Source organism: Triticum aestivum, chromosome 1D (assembly GCF_018294505.1).
Source record: "Triticum aestivum cultivar Chinese Spring chromosome 1D, IWGSC CS RefSeq v2.1, whole genome shotgun sequence".
Lineage (NCBI taxonomy): Eukaryota > Viridiplantae > Streptophyta > Magnoliopsida > Poales > Poaceae > Triticum > Triticum aestivum.
The window spans coordinates 483,124,929-483,146,534 of NC_057796.1; the positions used below are offsets into that span (position 1 = coordinate 483,124,929).

A 21,606-nucleotide genomic window follows, 5' to 3' on the forward strand; every position below is an offset into this window, starting at 1 on the left:
AGCACTTGGTATTTGATGGCTCGACGTGGCTTGTATGTTATGTCAAATGGGAGTAGCTCTATGGCCCATTTGGCAATCCGTCCCGTGGCATCGCGGTTGTTTATTATGTCATTGGGTGGGACTTCGGAAGCCACCGTGATTGAACACTCCTGGAAGTAGTGTCGTAGCCTTCGAGATGCCATGAAGACCGCGTATGCTATCTTTTGGTAATGGGGGTACCGGGATTTGCATGGTGTGAGGATAGTAGATACATAGTATACTGGTTTTTGAAGTGGGAATTTGTGTCCGTCCTGTTCTCGTTCAACGACGAGCACGGCGCTCACCACCTGGTGTGTTGCCGATATGTATAGCAACATGGGTTCGCTAGCGTTTGGTGCGGCCAGGATTGGGTTGCTTGCTAGGAGGGCCTTTATTTCCTCCAGTCCGACAGACGTCTTGTCTGTCCATTCGAAGTTATCGGTGCGTCGTAAGAGGCGATAGAGTGGTAGTGACTTTTCTCCTAATCTGGAGACCAACTAGTTTTTGGACTTGTTTGAGGTCTGTTGGCGTAGCCAACTGTGACAGAGCTCGGATTTTAGCTGGATTTGCTTCTATTCCTCTATTGGAAACGATGAAGCCCAGCAGTTTTCCAGCGGGGACGCCGAAGACACATTTTTCCGGGTTGAGCTTAATGTCATACGCAGAGAGGTTGTCGAATGTAAGACGTAAGTCGTCTATTAGTGTTTCGACGTGCCTAGTTTTGATGACGACGTCATCGACGTAAGCTTCTACCGTCTTGCCGATCTGCTTCTCCAGGCATGTTTGAATCATGCGTTGGTATGTGGCGCCGGCGTTCTTGAGCCCGAAGGGCATGGTGTTGAAGCAGAATGGCCCATATGGGGTGATAAATGCTGTTGCAGCTTGATCGGACTCCTTCATTTTGATTTGATGGTATCCGGAATATGCATCGAGGAAACACAGTGAGTCGTGTCCTGCGGTGGCGTCAATGATTTGATCAATGCGGGGGAGGGGGAAGGGATCCTTAGGGCAAGCCTTGTTGAGGTCTTTGAAATCGACACACAGGCGCCAGGATTTGTCCTTCTTTGGTACCATCACCAGGTTTGCCAGCCAGTCCGGATGTTTGATTTCTCTAATGAATCCGGCCTCGATAAGCTTGGCCAGCTCCTCCCCCATGGCTTGTCGCTTGGGTTCGGAAAAGCGCCGCAGTGTTTGCTTGACCGGTTTAAATCCCTTTAGTATATTGAGGCTATGTTCGGCCAGCTTGCGTGGGATCCCTGGCATATCTGAAGGGTGCCAGGCAAATATGTCCCAGTTTTCACGCAAGAATTCTCATAGTGCGGCGTCAACTGTTGGGTTCAGTTGTGCTCTGATAGATGCTGTCTTCTTGGGGTCCGTTGGGTGGACCTGGAATTTGACTATTTCTTCTGCTGGTTTGAAGGAGGTGGATTTGGGGCGTTTGTCGAGGATCACATCGTCCCTGTCCACCGTGGAGCGTAGTGCGGTTAATTCTTCGGCCGCGAGGGCTTCGGATAGCGCCTCAAGGGCCAGGGATGCGGTTTTGTTTTCAGCGCAGAGTGCTATGTCCGGATCACTGACGAGAGTGATTATACCATTTGGTCCGGGCATTTTGAGCTTCATATACCAGTAATGAGGTATAGCTTGGAAGCGTGTAAAAGCATCCCGCCCCAACAGGGCGTGGTATCCGCTGCTGAAAGGGGCCACTTGGAAAGTGATTTCTTCGGACCGATAGTTCTCCGGCGTGCCGAATACCACGTCAAGTGTGATTTTGCCCGCGCACCGGCCTCCCGGCTGGGAATGATTCCTCGGAAGGTTGTGCTACTTTGCTTGATGCGGCTCCTGTCTATTTCCATTTTGTGGAGTGTGTCCTCATAAATGAGGTTTAGTCCGCTGCCGCCGTCCATGAGGACCTTAGTAAGTCGAAACCCGTCCACGATGGGACTGAGGACTAATGCGGCTGGTACTCGGACTGTCCTGTACCTCGGTTCGTCACTGACATTAAATGTTATAGCCGTGTCGTTCCAAGGGTTTATTGCAGCGATTTGGCAGACTTCGGCGAGGTCGCGAAGTGCCCTTTTTCGCTTGTTGTTTGAAGTGAATGTTTCGAAGATCGTCAATACTCTTGTGTCGTCGTTTTCTGGAGGGTGCTGCTCTGGGTGTCCTTGATAAGGATTTCCTCACCGCTCTTGGCTACCTGCCGGAGTATCCAACATGCTCTAAGGCTATGGGTTGCCACGGTATCTTGTGTCGTGTGTATTTTGCATGGGCCGTCGAGCCATCCCTCCAGAACGGTGCTGTGTCGCGTAATGGGTTTACGTTTCTTGACTGTTGGACTGGGCGTGCCACGGGGGTGCGCCCTCTTCGCCTGTAGGAGGAGTTGAGTTGGGAGCGACGGTTCCCCGCAAGCTGCCTGAGTTTTCCAGGCGCTTTCCATCGCGTTGTACTTCTGTACGATAGTTGCTAAGTCAGCGAACTTCAGTATGCGGCGGCGATTGATGGCATTGAGGATTCCTTCATCCGTGCAGTTGTTGCAGAATGCTGATATCGATCGCGTCCTTGTCGCGGCAATCTTTTAACTTGTTTTTTACAAGGAGGAATCTGGCCCAGAAGTGGTGGATCGTTTCCTGAGACTGCTGTTTTATGCTCATGAGAGCATCTATGTCCGGGTGGGTGGGTGGAATTAAATCCGAACCCCAACCTGGCCGATTATCCGGAATCTGAAGACCTTCCAAACTCAACAGTCCGGGCTCCGTAGTATCTTCTGATTGTTTAGGATTGTCGTCCGATTCTATGTTCGGAGGGTTGGTCGCATCCTTTCGCTGGTGAGTATCCGGTTCTTCCTGATCGGCGATCCGAACATAGTCCGTCTTCGCTATAGAAGAAGACTCTCCGTCCTGCTCCTCGATTACCGCTATCTGGTGGGTGACCGGTGGAGTTTTGATTTCTCCTTGATCGGTTTTAGGCCCGATTCGATCGTAATCCGTGGCGATTCCCAAAGCGGCGATACGATCTAGGAGCTCGTTTAAGGACGAAAACTCTGCCGGATCCATCTGTTTGGAGTGTTCGGAGTTGATGCGAAGGGGGTTTTCGATGGCCCGAGAGGTCATCGTCGGCTCAACGGCCGAACGGGCGATCATGGTAAAGTCGCCCAGCCGGAGGGTTTGGCCTGGGGCCAGGACTCCCCCGGAGGTGATGCTGTCTTTAAGGACAAGGCGAGCCATCGAACCTTTCATCGACGTCACAGTGGAACTCTCAATGAAAGCACCAATGTCGGTGTCAAAACCGGCGGATCTCGGGTAGGGGGTCCCGAACTGTGCGTCTAAGGTCGATGGTTGCAGGAGACGGGGACACGATGTTTACCCAGGTTCGGGCCCTCTCTATGGAGGTAATACCCTACTTCCTGCTTGATTGATCTTGATGAATATGAGTGTTACAAGAGTTGATCTACCACGAGATCGTAATGGCTAAACCCTAGAAGTCTAGCCTGTATGACTATGGTAATGAGTATATCCTTTCCGGACTACACCCTCCGGTTTATATAGACACCGGGGGATCTAGGGTTACATAGAGTCGGTTACATAGGAAGGAATCTTCATAGCTGATCGCCAAGCTTGCCTTCCACACCAAGGAGAGTCCAATCCGGACACGGGTACATTCTTCGGCCTTCACGTCTTCACAACCCATCAGTCCGGCCCATGGATAACAGGCCGGACGCCTGAGGACCCCTTGGTCCAGGACTCCCTCAGGCGTCGCCGGCCCGCCGTTGCCGCGGCCACCGCCCTGGCCACAGCCACCCCCGCGTTGTGGGTTCTTCGTCTTGCTGTTTCCGCGCCCACGCCCCGCTCTCGACACCGAGGACGCGCCGCTCTGATCTAGCAGCTTCTCGCGCGCCCGCCACTCGTCGGCGGTGAACAACAGTTGTGCGCGGGGCGCCGGGGTTTCCTCGCGCTCGCGCTCCTCGATGACAAGGAGCCGGCCGCAAAGCTCCTCGAGGGAGAGCTGTTGGTGTCGACGAGTGACTCGATCGCCATGGCCATCTCCCGGTACGGCCGCGGCACCGTCCGCGGGACCTTGAGGACCGCCTTGTGCTCATAAACCGATTCATCAAGGGCGTCCAGCTCGTCAATGATCGTCCGGAGCCGCATCACATACGACTCGATGCCCTCGCCGTCTTTGTACCGAAGGCTCTCGTACTCCGAATGGCAAGTCTGCGCCTTGGCCTCGCGCACGCGCAGACGCGCTCAACCCCAACCCGCATGGTCTTCAAGGTGTCCCACGCCTGCTTCTCCGTCGGCTTGGCGCCCAGGATGCGCATGAGCTCCGGCGGCACCCCCTTGAGAAGGGCGATCATGGCGCTCCCGTCATCGTGATCTATACCATGCCCCATCTTCACCACGCGCCACAGCTCGTCGGCCTGCAGCTGCAGCTTGGTGATCATGGCCTAGTCAGAGTAATTCGTGCGTGTGAGCATCATCGGGGGCATGCTGCTGCCGCCGTTGTGCACGACGCGCTCGACCACGCGCACCCCCGACCCCTCCTCGGTGGAGAGATGCGCCAGGGATTTCTCGAGCGGCCTGCTCCTCCTCTAGCTGCTTCTTCGCCTTCTCGTCGTTGTTGTCGGCCATCTCTCCGGTGGATCAGACACCACCAGCGCCCAGGATGGATCGTACACCACCGAGGCTCTGATGCAACTTGTTGTCGCAGTGGCTGACAGCGCGGCGAGGAAGAGACGAGAGCGAGAGGGAGCGAGAGGTTGAAGACAGTGGTTTTGTGCTGCCTAACTTATGCAGCTTTTCTGTTGCTGATCTTATTTATCTGAACTCATCAACGAGTTCCTGAAAACAAGCAAAGGAAGCGGTCATGCCCGCCGAGCTTACAGGTCGTGCCATCCCATGACGCCCGGACGTGCAGAGCCCTACGTGCCCGCGGCGAGGAATTCGTGATCCATGCCATCCCATGGCGATTCCTGCGGCGAGCAGAAGATGTGCTAACAACCTAACTGAAAACTGAAGGGAAAAACTAACTGAAGCTCGTACGTGCACAGCCGCACGCTGACGGCCAGTTTTATTCAGAGAAACTAAAACCTGAAACTGTAAGTGTGTGCGTGTGTGTGTGCGCGCGCAGATTATCCAACACGCTTCGTGCACGCCGTCGCCAGGCTCGGCGGCCCCGACAGTGAGTCCTCTTCATTTGCTCCTTTGTTCCCCTGCTCGTCACGCCACAGTGCAACGCCGGCGATCATGGCCTGATCCATCAGCTCACTCTCAGGCAGCTGCCTTTGCTTCCTTGGGCATGGATGAGCTTAATTAACTGTTAGTTGAGCATGGATGAGCTTAATTAACTGTTCCTTTCCAATCTGATTATGTTAATTTCTACCTGCAACAACAGAGGCGACGCCCAAGGCAGTGCTCGGGCTGATGGCCATGAAAGGCCTCACTCTGTACCACCTGAAAAGCCACCTTCATTCAGGTTTGTTGTTCAACAACTCTGCTCCACTCCTGTTCTTCGCTCATATCTCTTCCCTTCCCTTTTGCAGTCCAGTCCAGTGTTGTACTACGTATACTTACTAATTAACACTGCGATGTTTGTTTTATCCTATCAGAAATACAGGCTGGGAAAGCACACCAAGAAATCCACGGACCTGGAATTAGCCAACAGTGGAGGTACACACATACACCTTGCAACTGCTACAGTCAGCACCAGGGGTCACTCTATAGACGCGCCCAGAAAATGGCTTGGTGCCGAGATAGATAACTCTGCGGATAGGAACCCATCCGACGATCCGAGGTGGCAACACCACGCCTCCGCCGATCCAATGCCGCTCCCTGATTGGTCCAAACCAAATCCAGAAATCCTCCACCACCCCCACGCCTCCACAAAAACTTGTGCTACAAATACGTACACGTCGCCCCTCTCTAATTCCCACCACTCACTGAGAGGCACCCAGCAGCAACAGCCGGCTAGGCCACCGTACTACGGACTCCGGAGCAGCAGACATGGCATCCACGATCATGGCCGCCGCCTCCCGCGCCGTTGTCGCCAAGACGCCGTTCCTCAGCGGCCAGGGCCGCGCCGCCAGCGCCAGCCCCCTGCGCGACATCGCCGCCGCGGCCAACGGCAGAATCACCATGGTACGTACGTGCCATGAACTAACCACCACGGAAGGAACTCGTCCGCAATGCTATGTACGCGTGCTAAGAGCTAACGATTGTCTGATGCATGTGTGCGCGCGCTCGCAGGGCAACGACTTGTGGTACGGCCCGGACCGCGTCAAGTACCTGGGCCCCTTCTCCGCGCAGACGCCGTCCTACCTGAACGGCGAGTTCCCCGGCGACTACGGCTGGGACACCGCCGGGCTTTCTGCCGACCCGGAGGCGTTCGCTAGGAACAGGGCGCTGGAGGTGATCCACGGGCGGTGGGCGATGCTCGGCGCTCTTGGCTGCGTCTTCCCCGAGGTGCTCCAGAAGTGGGTGGGCGTCGAGTTCAAGGAGCCCGTCTGGTTCAAGGCCGGCTCGCAGATCTTCTCCGAGGGCGGCCTCGATTACCTTGGAAACCCCAACCTCGTCCACGCGCAGAGCATCCTTGCCGTGCTGGGCTTCCAGGTCCTTCTCATGGGTCTGGTTGAAGGGTTCCGCATCAATGGTCTCGACGGTGTCGGCGAGGGCAACGACCTCTACCCCGGCGGCCAGTACTTCGACCCGCTCGGCCTTGCCGACGACCCTGTCACCTTCGCTGAGCTCAAGGTGAAGGAGATCAAGAATGGCCGTCTCGCCATGTTCTCTATGTTTGGGTTCTTCGTCCAAGCTATCGTCACCGGTAAGGGCCCATTGGAGAACCTGTTCGACCACCTCGACGACCCTGTCGCCAACAATGCATGGGTTTTCGCCACCAAGTTTGCGCCTGGATCTTAGGCTCGCTGGCCGACGCGCCACGGTGGTCTGCCATTGTAAAGTGTAAACTACTCCCATGTGTGTGCAAATAGCAACGAATGGTCGATGTGATCTCGAAATTTGGAGGATTTTTTGGTTCACTTTCTGATGTGTGTTGCTTATATGTTGCGATGTGCTTAGCACTTTTTTCTTGGTGGTTACATTTTGTCAAGTAGTAACTGATTAGAATAACTACGATGTGAAGCTCGTACCAAAAGTAACGACATCAGGGGTTCTACCCAACCGTGTACGAAGGATTACATGTCACACACACTAGTGGCTGGGGCGCGCCCTGGGCGCACCTCCTGAGGCGTCATTCTGCGCACTAACCATGCTGAAGGATTTGTTAACGTTTATGGATGACACTGTGTGTGACTTAGCGAGAAGAGTAGCATTGTAGGTGAGCAACAACGGCATGTTAGTAAAGCTGCAGGATAATGAGTCGATTTCAGCATGGAGTATAGTGTTGTAAACTTGTGATTGATAGTGACCGCCTAACCGGAGTACCAGTAGTACTGCTCAACCAAATGACATCTATGTTAAAGGACATGGGAATATTCATACATACAGAAGACTTGATTGAACTATGCTTTTTATCATCCTTAAAAGTCGTCCCTTTATTCAGAAAGCTCGCAAAGGTTTTTCACTCGGTATACATCAAGTTTATGTGCAACATCCAAGTTTCCAATGAAGCCTGATAAGTAAATCTAGTGACTGGGTAATATGAAGAAATATGTTTCACTTGCTCCCTAAAATTTGGAACAGAAAATTACATAACTTGCATAGATCAAGCAGTTCTAGTCCGATTTGAAGCCAGGGTGTTTCTGGCCAAGCAGTTCTAGTCTTCGACGCCATTCGCCATCCCAGTTCCGTGAGCTTCTCCTGAGGAAAGCGAGGGGCGGGTGCTTCAAGTGTTTCGAGCCGGGGCATCGCATCGCCTCCTGCAAGAATCTTCCCCGGTGCCTCTTGTGCGGTGCTGAGGGGCACAAGGCGAGGTGGTGCTCCCCTTCTCCTCGGCCGGCCCCAGCTCCCCGTCCGCCTCGCCATTCTCGCTCCACGACCGTCCTTCCGCCTCCGCCTCCCGGTACGCCACCTCCGTGCGCGGGTCGGATCTCTCCTGATCCTCCTCAGGCAATGGAGGCCCCGGCGGCAGATGTGAGCGTCAGGAGGGGCCTGGTGGTGGCGTCTGCTCCTCGGACGGCCGCCTTGGCCGATGCTGAGCGCCGGCTCTCCAGATGCGGGGTGGTGGCCACGATGGTCGGCTTCTCCCCCAAGCTGCCGCTCCGGGAGGTTCACAGGGCTTTGGCCTCGGCCTTTCGCGTCCAGGACGAGGCGATGAAGGTTTCCTTGCGGGCCACAGGCGAATACCTCCTCATCTTCGACGATGCCCGTGTTCGAGATGAAGCTGTCAGGAGGCAAGGTGCTCTGCGGATTGGAAGGGTCTCCTTCATGCTGGCGCCCTCGTCTCGGTTCCGTCGTGCTTCCCCGGCCTCGCTCCCTTACAAGGTCAGGGTGGTGCTGGAAGGTGTCCCGGAGCATGCGTGGAACCTGGAGAGCGTCGCCAAGCTTTTTGATCCGTCCTCGATCATTGACAGCATCGACCACGAGACCCGATCGGAGGAGGAAACGGGCTGCTTGCGGCTATGGGTGTGGATGAGCAATGTGGAGCTGCTGCGCACTCGCGGAATTCTGCAGCTAGAAGAGCCTAGAGAGGGTGGCTCGCCGGATAGGCACTTCCCGGAGTTCGGCCTCCTGGAGGAGACGCCGGAGCGATGGGGACAGGTCAGCCTGCTGGGCTCGCCTGTTCTACTTCACCTCGACCACGTCATCGACTTCACCAACCCTCCGTCGTCGAGCCCGGACAGCAACTTCAGCGACCACAGCGACGTGAGCGGCATGCCCTCGGAGGTGTCCTTGACCCCGGCTTGGCCCGCCAGGTGGGGGTATCGATGGTACTTCTCCTACGAAGACGGTGACTTCCCCCCGCCACCTCCCAGGGTGCCTGCACTTTCGCGTCTTGGCGCTCCGGTGAACCGAGATCCTGGCAATGGCGGTGCTGGTGGCAGCAGCGGTCGCGTGGCGGGAGGCGGGCATGGCACGGGCGGCTCTGGAGCAGGCAGCAGGCGGCGCCTCTATGACCCACGCAGTGTGGGATCGTCCTCGGACCGTCAAGGTGGTGGAGATGGCCGGAGGTGTGCCGGTGTGGGCGCTGGGGCCGCCAGGCAGATGGCTGCACCGCTCGTGGACCCTGACCTAACGGGTGCTCCTGCTTCGGGTATAGACCCGTTTGTGGGTTCGAATGGCGGGTCTCCACTGCTGGGTCAACCGTTGACGCCGACAGCGAGGTTCCGGTCTCTGAGGCGCTGACATCCGAGGCTGCACCTCTGCGGGATTTCCTCTTGCTCGCAAGCCAGGCTGCACCAATGGAAAACTTGGACAGAGGCGTGCGTACCTCCTCTGAACCGGGCAGGGGATGGGCTGATGATAGCCTGATGGAATATGCGGGGAGATGCCAAGTGGAGATGCCCTCCCTTTGCTGGATATTCCAGAATCGTCGGTGGGCCTGGGCGTGCTCCCGGATCAGGCCCCCCGCGCTTCACCGGCTTCTCCTGGGCTCGGAGAGGAGGGGGGCTGGTCCCTGCTGCTTCGGATGGGCCGGCTCGTGGCGGCCCGCCCGATCCCTCTCCTCACGGGCTGGCGTCCCAGGAGTGCGACCCCGCCAGCGGGGCCCAAGTCTTCCTGCCGCCCCCTGACGAGTTGCCTGCATCACGGGACGGGGTGGAGTTGTTCCTCAGTCAGATGACTGAGCGGTCGCCGCCCCCAATCCTCATCTCGCCTTCGCCGCCGCTCGCCCCCGCCACCCTTGCTGCCCCAGGCAAATCGCGCCATCCCTCTGCAGTGGAAGCCAGCAGGGGGCCCGGTCTTCGGAGCAGCGGCCGGCTGACCGCCAAGCCCACCGCCGGGATGCCGTCCTTGGAGAAGGCGCGGCTGGTGCTGCTTAGGAAGGAGGGATTCTGCGCTGGCAACAAGCCGCCAATGGAAGATGAGCTGCTGCGCTACAAGGATCTTTACAAGAGCGAGTTGCCGCCTGGGTTCATCGCGGCCATAAAATCGTTGGTCTCCGCTGCTATGCCTCCAGGGAAGAAGAAGGATGAGAAGCGAGGGACGATCCCTGCCGCGGTCGCCTCTCTGGGCTGAGTGCTTCACCGCTGCGAGCGGTTGTGGTTGATTAGTTTATCATGTTAGTCTATTGCTTAGTCAGGTTGGGGGTTGGATCCCGTCAGGTAGCTGCTGTTGGCTGCCCATCAGTTCAGTTTCAGTCGTCTGCTGCTGTTTGCTTCTCAGCCCAATTTCAGTGTGTTCTTTCCGAATCGTTGTTTGTGGTTCCAGTTGGGGCCGGGTCTTGCCATGTTGGTTGTGCCAGAGTCTCCCTAGTTTATTATGGATGTTGCTCTTCTTAATTGGAATGTGAGAGGGCTTGGTAGCCCGGCTAAGAGGAGGGTTGTGTCAATTTTTGTGCAGCAGATTAGATGTAACATTGTGTGTCTCCAGGAGACCAAGGCTGTTGTGGTTGACAGAGACTTCATCGCTGAATCCATTGGACAGGCTTTTGCTGACAATTTTCTCTTCAAGGAGGCCGAGGGGTCGCGAGGAGGCATTCTACTTGCAAGCTCTAATGCATTTCAGCTCTCTCTGATCCCTGGGGGTGTGCGGGAGTTCACGGTTACTGGAACGATTACTGACAGATCAAATGGCTCCTCGTGGTCGATCACTGCTGTGTACGGGCCGCAATCTAATGAGGATAAGATCAGGTTTATGGATGAGCTGCGCCTCATACAGCATACGGTGTCGGACAAGTGGATGATCCTGGGTGATTTTAACCTCATTTGCCGCACCCGCGAGAAGAACAACACCAATGTCAATCTGGGCATGCTGGCCAGGTTCAGGAATTTGATTGATGGGTTGGAGATGAAGGACATGCCGCTGTCGGGAAGAAGATTCACTTGGTCAAATGAGAGAGAGCACTCAACTCTGACTCGGATTGATAGGATCCTGGTATCTAATGAGTGGGAGAATTCCTATCCTCAATATAACCTCTCACCGGCTTCCACGGCTATTTCCGATCACTACCCGCTAATCTTGAAGAAGATGGAGGTCCAGCAATACAAGGGGTTCAGATTTGAGTCCTTCTGGCTGAGTGCTAGGGGAGTTCAGGAAGTAATTCAGTCGGCTTGGGTTAAGCCGGTGCGTTCCAACGATGCATTGCGATCCCTGCACATTAAGCTCTGAAGAACTGCTGCAGCACTCAAGAAGTGGGACAAGGATCGCCGAGCTCATAATAATTTGGCGTTCAACATTGCTAACGAGGTTATCTTCAACCTTGACCTTGCCATGGAGGAGAGGGAGCTCTCGGAGGCTGAATGGGAGTTGCGTAGATTTCTCAAAGCCAGGCTGTTGGGCATTGCTGCTGTGGAGCGGGCTCAATGGAGACAGAGGTCGCAGCTTACCAAGATCAGAGTGGCGGATGCGAACTGTAAGTTTTTTCTCCTTAAGGCTAATGGGCGCAGAAGGAAGAATTTTATTTCTAAATTGGCTTCACCTTCGGGGGAGGTTTCGGATCATGGGGATAAGGCCAAGCTCATTTTTGACCACTTCAACTCCTTGCTTGGAACTGCTGCTACCCCAACGCTCAGGATGAATTGGGAGGCATTGGGCATCCCGTCCTTCAATCTGCAGCACCTGGACTCTCCGTTCAGTACAGACGAAATCAAGAAGGCTGTATTTGATTTGCATGATGAGAAGGCTCCGGGACCGGACGGTTTCATCGGGGGTTTCTTTAAGAGATTCTGGCCCTTGATCTCTGACGACATCTGCAATGCCCTCAAGCAGTTTCACCAGCTGCGCGGAGATCAATGGAAGCTGTTGAATTCTGCCTTGATAGTGCTTTTGCCTAAGAGGGTGGACGCAACCAGAGTTGGAGACTACCGCCCCGTAAGCCTTATGCATAGTGTTGCCAAGCTTGTCTGCAAGGTGCTTGCGAATCGTCTTGGACCGGAATTACACCGTCTGATTTCCCACAGCCAGAGCGCTTTCATAAGGGGCAGATGCATCCAAGATAATTTCTTGTATGTCCAGAATGTGATCAAGGACGCCCATAAGAGGAAGAAGCCTCTCCTGTTTCTTAAGTTGGATATTGCCAAAGCGTTTGATTCGGTTAGTTGGCCTTATTAGTTGGAGGTGTTGAAAGCGTTTGGTTTCGGGCAGCGTTGGGGAGACATGTTTAGTATTCTGCTGGCTTCGGCTTCCTCTCGGGTTATGCTCAACGGAGCCCCTGGTGTTCCTTTTCTGCACAAGAAGGGTTTGAGGCAGGGCGACCCCCTGTCCCCAATGTTATTCATACTCGCCTTGGACCCATTGCAGCGGTTGTATCTGAGGACTACTGAGGAAAGCATCCTCTCCCCCATTCCATTGAGGGCTGCCCGCCTTCGCACAAGTTTCTATGCGGATGACGCTGCACTTTTTATGAACCCTTGCTGTGATGAGATTGCTGCCGTGAAGCGGATTCTCTCGACGTTTGGAGAGATCTCCGGGTTAAAGTTTAATGAAGCCAAATGTGTTATCTACCCAATACAGTGCAATGATCTGAATATCTCTGAGTTGGTCCAACAGTTTGGAGGGCCGGAAGGCTCCTTTCCGTGCACTTATTTGGGCCTTCCCCTCTCCACCCGCAAACTTCGACGGATTGACCTTCAACCTTACTTGGATAAAGGGGCTGCTACGTTAAGAGCTTGGAAAGGAAGGCTTTTGCAACGAACCGGGAGGCTGGCTCTCATCAATTCGGTGGTCACTAGCACGGTGACCTTCTTTCTGACGATCTTTGCACCTTACAATTGGTTCATAAAAAATTTTGACAAACTAAGAAGAAACTTTCTGTGGAATGCCGACGAGGAAGCTCATGGGGGCAAATGTTTGGTGAATTGGAAGCGAATCTGCGCACCCAAAGCAGTTGGAGGACTAGGCATCAAAAACCTTTCCGCCTTCAGCACGGCCCTGCAGCTGCGCTGGCCCTGGTTTGAGTGGGATGATATGGATAGACCGTGGAAGGGGACTCCTACACCGTGTGACGCTGTTGATCAACAACTCTTTCAGTCATGCACAAAAATTACTGTTGGAAATGGAGCGAGAACCACTTTCTGGATTGATCGTTGGATGGATGGAGTGGCACCTATGGATTTGGCACCTGGCCTCTATAACATTGCGAAACACAAGATGATTTCTGTGGCTGATGCTATTCGCGAGGGTGGATGGATGAAGGGGCTGCAGCGCATGGCCTCGGCTGATCTGCTGCAGTCATTTGTTTCTCTTTGGCATAAAGTTCAGCAATTCAGCTTAAATGGAGAGGAGGATAAGATCACTTGGAACATCTCGGCCAATGGGAACTACTCGGCCAAGTCTGCATATGAGCAGCAATTCATTGCGCGTATTCCAATGCCGCGCTTATTAAGAGTGTGGAAGGTGAAGGCTGAATCTAAGGTCCAATTCTTCATCTGGACCCTTATCCAGAACCGCCTCTGGACGGCCGATCGCTTGCAGCGTAGAGGATGGGAGCATCAGGCCACTAGTTGCGCCTGCGATCAGGTCCTTGAATCGGCTAACCACATCATCCTGGGCTGTCCATTTGCGAAGGAGGTTTGGCACCTGATGGCCAATCAGTTCAGTAATGCTGCGACGGCTGCGCTCCAATCCTCCTCTATCAACACCTGGTGGGAGAAGACATTCAAACTAAAGAAAAAAGGAGTATTGCTGGACGAGTGTACGGGGGCTGTGTACGTAGCTTGGAACTTATGGAACGAGCGCAACAGGCGGATCTTTCAGAATCAACGGCGCTCTGCCGCGGGGGTATGTTCTTTGATTAGGGATGAATTAGGCCTCCTGAAGGAGGCATGGGAGTAGTACCATTTGTTCTCGCCAGGATGCATGTCACATCTCTGGCTTAATGCTTTGCTTCCCCGACTGATTCTTCAGTCCGTTGTACAGTTTTCCCTCTCTTAATGAAAAGGCAGAGCACCTGCCATTACGGTCAAAAAAAACAACGAAAATAATCAAATATCTCTAAATAAAACTCGAATTGGTACCAAATCGTCCAGATCTCAGGAATGGATCTACATCATCAGTCACGCCAGCTTGCTGCTGGTCCTAAAATTGCAGGCAAGCAAAGCTTAGTGATAGTTATAAGATCAGCAAAGAAATTCAAATAGAACTGATCATCTTTTGCCATCATCAAGTGAGGATTATAAAGAACAAATTGCTCATGTAAGATCACTGAAACCAGTATAGGCAGAGTCTTACAACAGATAGCCATCGCAAAGTTTATGGATAAAAGAAGACTTGCCTTGCATTGGGACTTACAGTATCATAAGTGCCCCACACGTCATCAGGACATAAAATATTCTCAAACCAACACATTTTTGCCGTGGAATTGATGTGAAAACCTGAAACATTGCAACCAACATCTTTTTCATTATCCTGAATCACTGGGTCACTTTTGCTGACCGTATGATGGGATACGAGTTTCCAATTCAGAAATTTACGTAAAAAATTGCAGAAAACTATTCAGTTTTCTCGTCGTACGTGACATCGGTATCATCAACACAAGTTAATTGAATTTCACATAGGTTGCAAACTTACCATTTAAGGTCTATAGATGCCAGCTCCTTGTGCAGGCGGTATGGCACATGGATCACCACGGCGGGCCGGCATTCCTTTTCCCAACAATATCGATCTGAGTACAAACAGAGAACAACCGCATCATTATCTTGTACAACGATGCCAAATAGATAGGCAAGCAGAACAAATCACAAATAAGTATACAGGTAATTAAAAATACACTTTAAACTAAAACTACTACTTCCAGTTCTAAAGCTTGGTGAGTCACTGCGGCTCCGGCTATGTTTCTAAACATTTGTGGCTTCAGTGTAATGCAAGTCTAATGTATAAGTACATACTGGCACTAGCAATATAGATGACAAAACCCAAGGAGAAACTATCTATATACTGCTCTGTTTTGTCAAAGAGAAAAAATAGTGAAATCTTAGTATGCAAGCAGCCAAGCACTTTTAGTTTTGAGAAAGCTATCAATGAAGGATTCCAAGATAATTACCCAATCATATGCGTGGTTGGGATACGTGGGTGGGCCCCGCGCCCCGGCCCCCGCGGGTTTATAACTGTTGGGCAACTACCACCAGGGTCTTCGGTGGTAGGGTTGCATAGCCTACCGGACTCTGGCGGTAGGGTGGACGGCAAGAGACGGTTGCCGTTTACCGATGTTGACATGGATGAGTGGGCTACCGACGTGGCCTCTGGCGGTAGCCTGTTGTACCCTACCGCCACCATCCCCGGCGGTAGTAAAAAGGGTCAGATCCCGAAATACTTTCGAACGCAAACTTCGCGCAAAGGGTCAAAACACGAAAATCGGCCGTCGGCGGGAACACGAGGAATGAAGAAGACCTCGTAGTGTGGCGAGACGGTGGGGTCATAAACGAGGTAGCGGTTATTGCGGCAGCGCCGGCAGCTCCCCGACGGCCACGAGCACGCGCATGGCAGCGTGGGCAGCGGCGCCCACTGCCGAGTGGCGGGATTGACCACCGTCAACTTGGCGATGTCCTTCTCGCTCTGGATCAAGAGGAGGCCGTTGCAGTAATCCCGCACGGGAGGTAGTCGAGGTTGGTGGTGACGTAGCGCGTGGTGCAGCGGCGGCCGAAGAGCTCCGGCGGGTCCATCTGGAGCTCGTCGTAGATGACGCCGTCAAGGGAGAGCGGGAGCAGGTCTGCGCGCAGGAGACGATGGTCGTCGATGGTGGCGCGCCAGGCCGTGCAGACGCGGCGGGAGACGGCCAGGCTGCGTGGCGCGAGGCGGCGGAGTATGTCCATGTCCATGCATGTTGCTGCGGGTTGATGAGATCCGATCGAGGAGGATGAATGGAATAGAATTAGGGCATGATGACTTTGCTGCGGCAGAATCCCTATGCATGCGTGAATGGAATAATAAAACGAGAAATACCTCAAAATATTATTAGGCTAATTGAAGTAGATAAAATGAGAACGGGGCAGTAGCCCAATGGCTAGGGTTAGAGTATGCACCTGGTAACCAGAGTTCGATCCTGTGTGGACCAAATTTCAGTGATTCTCACTGAGGAGGCGCATATACATGTCGGCTCTAATTCCTATCAGTCCATTAAACACAAATTTTTTTGTGTCACCTATTCTGCAAATTTCTGGGATTCACCTATCTTTAACTTAATTCATATCTGTCCATTAAACACTTTTTTTGTGTCAGCTATTCTGCAAATTTCTGGGATTCACCTATCTTTAACTCGTGGGTGCTGCGTGGTTTATATCACCTTGCCTTTGTCAAGGCCTATCAAGAGAAAACGCTGCACTTTATATAGAGTATAAATTTAAGAGGGCAGCACAAAGTTTGTTCAAACGGCTGCAATCCTGCTCACCAACATGGAGAAAACCAGGCAAGCCAAAAAAGAAAAAGAAAAACGTTTGGCCAAAAGCAATGTGGAGCTGGCCGGTTTGGCCAGTAAGATAACTGAAAGAAAAATTAGAGATGACATAATATTAAAGACAACGAGATTCTACAAACAACAGTAGAATAAATACTACGAGCAAAATATTCACTGGTATCATGCGTGCAATTGTATGTACAGCATCCCGCATGAAGGGGGAGGCTTACAACAGAAAGCATACAATCTCTATTCAAAACATAAGTTAAGTGAGTAATATTTGAAAGGTTCTCAAGAACAGTTGCAAATATAAGATCAAAATATAAGATGACTCCTTTTGTATAAAAAAAACATCTTATATTTTGATACAGAGGGATTCACCTATCTTTAACTTAATTCATATCTGTCCATTAAACACTTTTTTTGTGTCAGCTATTCTGCAAATTTCTGGGATTCACCTATCTTTAACTCGTGGGTGCTGCGTGGTTTATATCACCTTGCCTTTGTCAAGGCCTATCAAGAGAAAACGCTGCACTTTATATAGAGTATAAATTTAAGAGGGCAGCACAAAGTTTGTTCAAACGGCTGCAATCCTGCTCACCAACATGGAGAAAACCAGGCAAGCCAAAAAAGAAAAAGAAAAACGTTTGGCCAAAAGCAATGTGGAGCTGGCCGGTTTGGCCAGTAAGATAACTGAAAGAAAAATTAGAGATGACATAATATTAAAGACAACGAGATTCTACAAACAACAGTAGAATAAATACTACGAGCAAAATATTCACTGGTATCATGCGTGCAATTGTATGTACAGCATCCCGCATGAAGGGGGAGGCTTACAACAGAAAGCATACAATCTCTATTCAAAACATAAGTTAAGTGAGTAATATTTGAAAGGTTCTCAAGAACAGTTGCAAATATAAGATCAAAATATAAGATGACTCCTTTTGTATAAAAAAAACATCTTATATTTTGATACAGAGGGATTCACCTATCTTTAACTTAATTCATATCTGTCCATTAAACACTTTTTTTGTGTCAGCTATTCTGCAAATTTCTGGGATTCACCTATCTTTAACTCGTGGGTGCTGCGTGGTTTATATCACCTTGCCTTTGTCAAGGCCTATCAAGAGAAAACGCTGCACTTTATATAGAGTATAAATTTAAGAGGGCAGCACAAAGTTTGTTCAAACGGCTGCAATCCTGCTCACCAACATGGAGAAAACCAGGCAAGCCAAAAAAGAAAAAGAAAAACGTTTGGCCAAAAGCAATGTGGAGCTGGCCGGTTTGGCCAGTAAGATAACTGAAAGAAAAATTAGAGATGACATAATATTAAAGACAACGAGATTCTACAAACAACAGTAGAATAAATACTACGAGCAAAATATTCACTGGTATCATGCGTGCAATTGTATGTACAGCATCCCGCATGAAGGGGGAGGCTTACAACAGAAAGCATACAATCTCTATTCAAAACATAAGTTAAGTGAGTAATATTTGAAAGGTTCTCAAGAACAGTTGCAAATATAAGATCAAAATATAAGATGACTCCTTTTGTATAAAAAAAACATCTTATATTTTGATACAGAGGGAGTAGAATCCAAGGAAGGGGTCGCTGAGAAGCATCTGGACCTTCTCGTCGTGAGTCGGGAGGTAACCACGAGGGTTGCTACCATTCTCCTTGTTGCTACGGCGTCAAATTGTATGCGGTCAGCCAGCACGATCCTGGGGTGAAGCTGCATGTCAAAATGATGCACTTCTCGCCGTCCCACTGCTTGTTGTTCTCCAGAATCTTCGCATGCAACATAAAATCCTGAAGAACAAAACAGAATAAACACTTCTCTACTTTAAGACTCTGGATCAAGGATTTTCAGCAGCACATTGCCACGGTGGACCTAATCTGGACCACCATGCTTTGCGATGTGATCTGTTCGGCTGTTCCACTGCAGGCCATAGCAATTCAGGTGATCTGTTTCAAAATGTGTGCAATTTTTTTTAAAACAAGAACGCAAATCAGGTGATGCCATTACCTCGCACAAAAAAAAAGAAAAAAAAACAGGTGATGCCATTGCTCCGAGCCAAGTAAACACATGCAAGGCCAACCAAACTAGTGACCCTCCTGCACTTATTAATACGCAAGGACATATGCTCATCTAAACTATCCATCATATTTCGCAACAATCTCTCTCTCTTCTAATATGGTATCAGCCTAACCTATCCAAACCCTAGCCGCGCCGTCGCTTCCGCTCTGCGCCGCCCCCGGGGCGGTCGGTCTCCATGATCGCCGCCGGGGGCCACGCAGCCCGTACCTAGGGTTCGTCCGCCGGTCGTGTTGACCGGCTGCCCTAGAGAGTCTTTTTCCCGATCCCTTGATCCGGGTCTTCTCTCTCACCGATCGTCTTGATTGGCATTTCTTTTTGGTTTTCCGATCTACGATCGGTTTGCATCGCCCGCCGCCGCTGTCGACCCCGCGCGCGTCTACTCCGACTTCGGCATCGACTACACCAGCGTCTTCACCGACCCGGTAGCCTCGCGCGTCGTTCGCGCGTCTGCCCGCCGGTCGCCCCGACCCGGCGGCCTCGCGTCATGCGGCGGCCCTTCACCGCCACCGTTCGCGCGCCGGCCCGCCCGTCGATCTACGCCGGCCGTCACCGCCCTGCTCCGACCGGGACTCCTGCATCACCCCGACCCGGCGGCCTCGTGTCATGCAGCGGCCAATCATAGCTGCCCTGCCGCCCGCCGTCACCGGCCTCATCTCGGACTCCGCCGCCACCCCGTCTCCACCGAGCAGCGTCCCCGACCTCACGCGCGATCGGCTTGATCACCCGCTCGCCGCTGCGATCCGCCTCATCTACGCCGCGCGACCGACCTGGCCCGTTGGTTACACGCGCCTCGGCAGGTCCCGTGAAGATCGTCCCTGAGTTCAGCGCGCCTCTCCGCCGATCGAGCATCGGGCTGCCGCTGCGTCGCCCCGTCGGGCCGTAGCGCCGCCGCCCCATGGTTCTCCTCACGGTTGCATCGACTCGTGTGTCGCCACTGCGTCGTCCCTTCGGGCCGTAGTGCCGCGATACGCGGTCTCCGCCGCCGCCCCGAGGCCGTCCCCGCGGCTGCACCGACTCGCGAACCGCCGTTGTGTCGCCCCTTCGGGCCGCAGCGTCGCGGCCCGCGGTCCCCGCAGTCGCCCCGAGGTGTTCCCGCCGTCGCCCTGACCCGCCTGCCGCCGCTGCGTCGCCCCTTCAGGCCCTAGCGCCGCGGCCCGCGGTCCACTCGGCCGTCACCACGCGTCGACCTTCCGTGATATGCGCCGCGCCGTCTCCCTTGGCGCGGGAACGCCACCGTCTGCACCGGTCTTCGTCATGCTGTCGGGTTCTTCGCCTACTTCAAGCATCGCCGCCACACTCTTCTTTGGCCGCCGCCGCTACCTTCGTAGCCGCCGCCGCCCGTCCACCCCCTTCATCTTCGTCCAGCACCAGCCCGTCGCCAGCGTCGCCGTCTGAAAGAACATGCGGTGCCCCCATGTTTGGTTTTGGTAATTAATGACAATCTCTATGAACTAATGGTTGCCTTGAGTTATATTTGAAGGATTTGTCCATAGGCATTTCTTGAAGTCCATGTGTTGGTTTCAAGGAGTTTATGTGGTGACCAAGGTGTTATTAAGGAATTATCCAAAGATTGGTCAGGTGAGAATTGAGCTTATTGCAAGAATGTCTTGAAGGTGATCATTCATTTTTACCTTCAAGACATCATCCAAATGAAGAGAGTTGGATAGAATCAAGGTTGATCAAGACTAAGTCAAGAGTGAATCAAGTTGATCAACACACAAAGCGTACAAGATGTACCGAGGGATCAAGTGATCCCATGCTATGGTAAGCATTGTCCATTACGCTTTGTGCACTAACCCATGGTATTCGTGAGAGTTCTTTGTGGGGTTAGGTTGCGGTGTGCAAGTTCAAGTGGAGCAACATGAAGAGATCAAATGCTTGGAGCTTTCCGTCCATTGTGGTGAAAATGGACTTGTGAAGATGTGCGGAAGAGTGGCTCACCCATAGTGGAGTATGGGGGAGCAATCAACTAGTCATCATCGAGCCAACGCAATCAAGAAAGGTGGTCCAACTTGAGGGAGTCAAGATCGTCATCATCTAGCTCAAGTGGACCATGTGCAAGGCAAAGGTTTTCCCTTGATAGGTTTTCTATTTTATCGGTCTCATGGTGGTAGTTGGGAGACCGAGTTATAGGATCGATTGCCGTACTATCAAGGGGGGCTCCCGATGAGTAGCTTGATCGTATTGTTGGTAGAGAGCTCAAACCATTGCATCCTTGCATCATCTTTCTTGGTTTGTGTTTGGTGTTTCTCTTTGTGAGTTTTAGAGCTTGTGGTCTTCTTCTTGACAAGCTCGAGTTCATCGAAAACGGAGTTCATGTGCATCTTCTATGATGTTTTCGATGTTGGAGGTTATGCCAGTTCTTCTCTGTTGGAGGTTTCTCTCCTCTATTTGTTAGGCATACCTCCCCTGCCACTTCTTACTATAATCAGCCGCTGTTGGATGCTACTCGTCGTCTTCTATCCAACAAGCTTGAGTTTGCTCAATTTGAAGCTCATATGCAGAAGTTGTGGCAGTTTAGGCTTTATTGCATCCTCTGTTTTCTCTGTTGTGTTCCTGAAAGCCTCAAGCGGTAGTACTGCTCTCTAGAGCGGTAGTACCGCTTGTAAGCGGCAGTACCGCGGCCCTGTGCCGCGCGTAGTACCGCTGCTTCTGGGGATGCGTCTTTTCGTGTCGGGTTTCGCAGTAGTAGAGCGGTAGTACCTCTTATAAGCGGTAAGCGGTACTACCTCTCCACCCGAGCGGTAGTACCTCTTATTAGTGGTAAGCGGTACTACCTCTCCTCCCGAGCGGTAGTACCTCTTATAAGTGGTAAGCGGTACTACCTCTCCCCAGAGCGGTACTACCTCTCTGGCAGAACTTCAACTCGTGTTTTCTCTCTCGTTGGGCTGTTTTGACCGTGCTAAGCGGTAGTACCGCTCGTCCAAGCGGTAGTACCGCTTGTGCACGACCTGAGCACATAACGGTTGGATTCGGGAGGTCCTATAAAAGGGGGTCTTCTTCCCCATTGAACCTTATCTCTTGAGCTCGTGTTCTTCCCCCATTGTTG

General features: G+C 52.4%; 1 protein-coding gene across 1 annotated transcript; it reads left to right on the plus strand.

Annotated features, from left to right (window-relative positions):
- The first annotated feature begins 5,875 nt into the window (after window positions 1–5,875).
- On the plus strand, window positions 5,876–7,048 carry LOC123183260 (chlorophyll a-b binding protein of LHCII type III, chloroplastic). Its single transcript, XM_044596033.1, has 2 exons — window positions 5,876–6,149; window positions 6,258–7,048. Exons 1-2 carry the CDS (start codon window positions 6,015–6,017, stop codon window positions 6,927–6,929), a joined length of 807 nt encoding a protein of 268 aa, XP_044451968.1. The 5' UTR covers window positions 5,876–6,014; the 3' UTR covers window positions 6,930–7,048.
- The last annotated feature ends 14,558 nt before the right edge of the window (window positions 7,049–21,606 follow it).

What these genes read in the sequence shown, in the direction of transcription:
- LOC123183260 (XM_044596033.1), top strand. Translation starts at nt 6,015, where the DNA reads ATGGCATCCACGATCATGGCCGCCGCCTCCCGCGCCGTTGTCGCCAAG. An exon ending in CCAACGGCAGAATCACCATG is followed by an intron (nt 6,150 to 6,257) that starts GTACGTACGTGC and finishes GCGCGCTCGCAG; the next exon opens with GGCAACGACTTGTGGTACGG.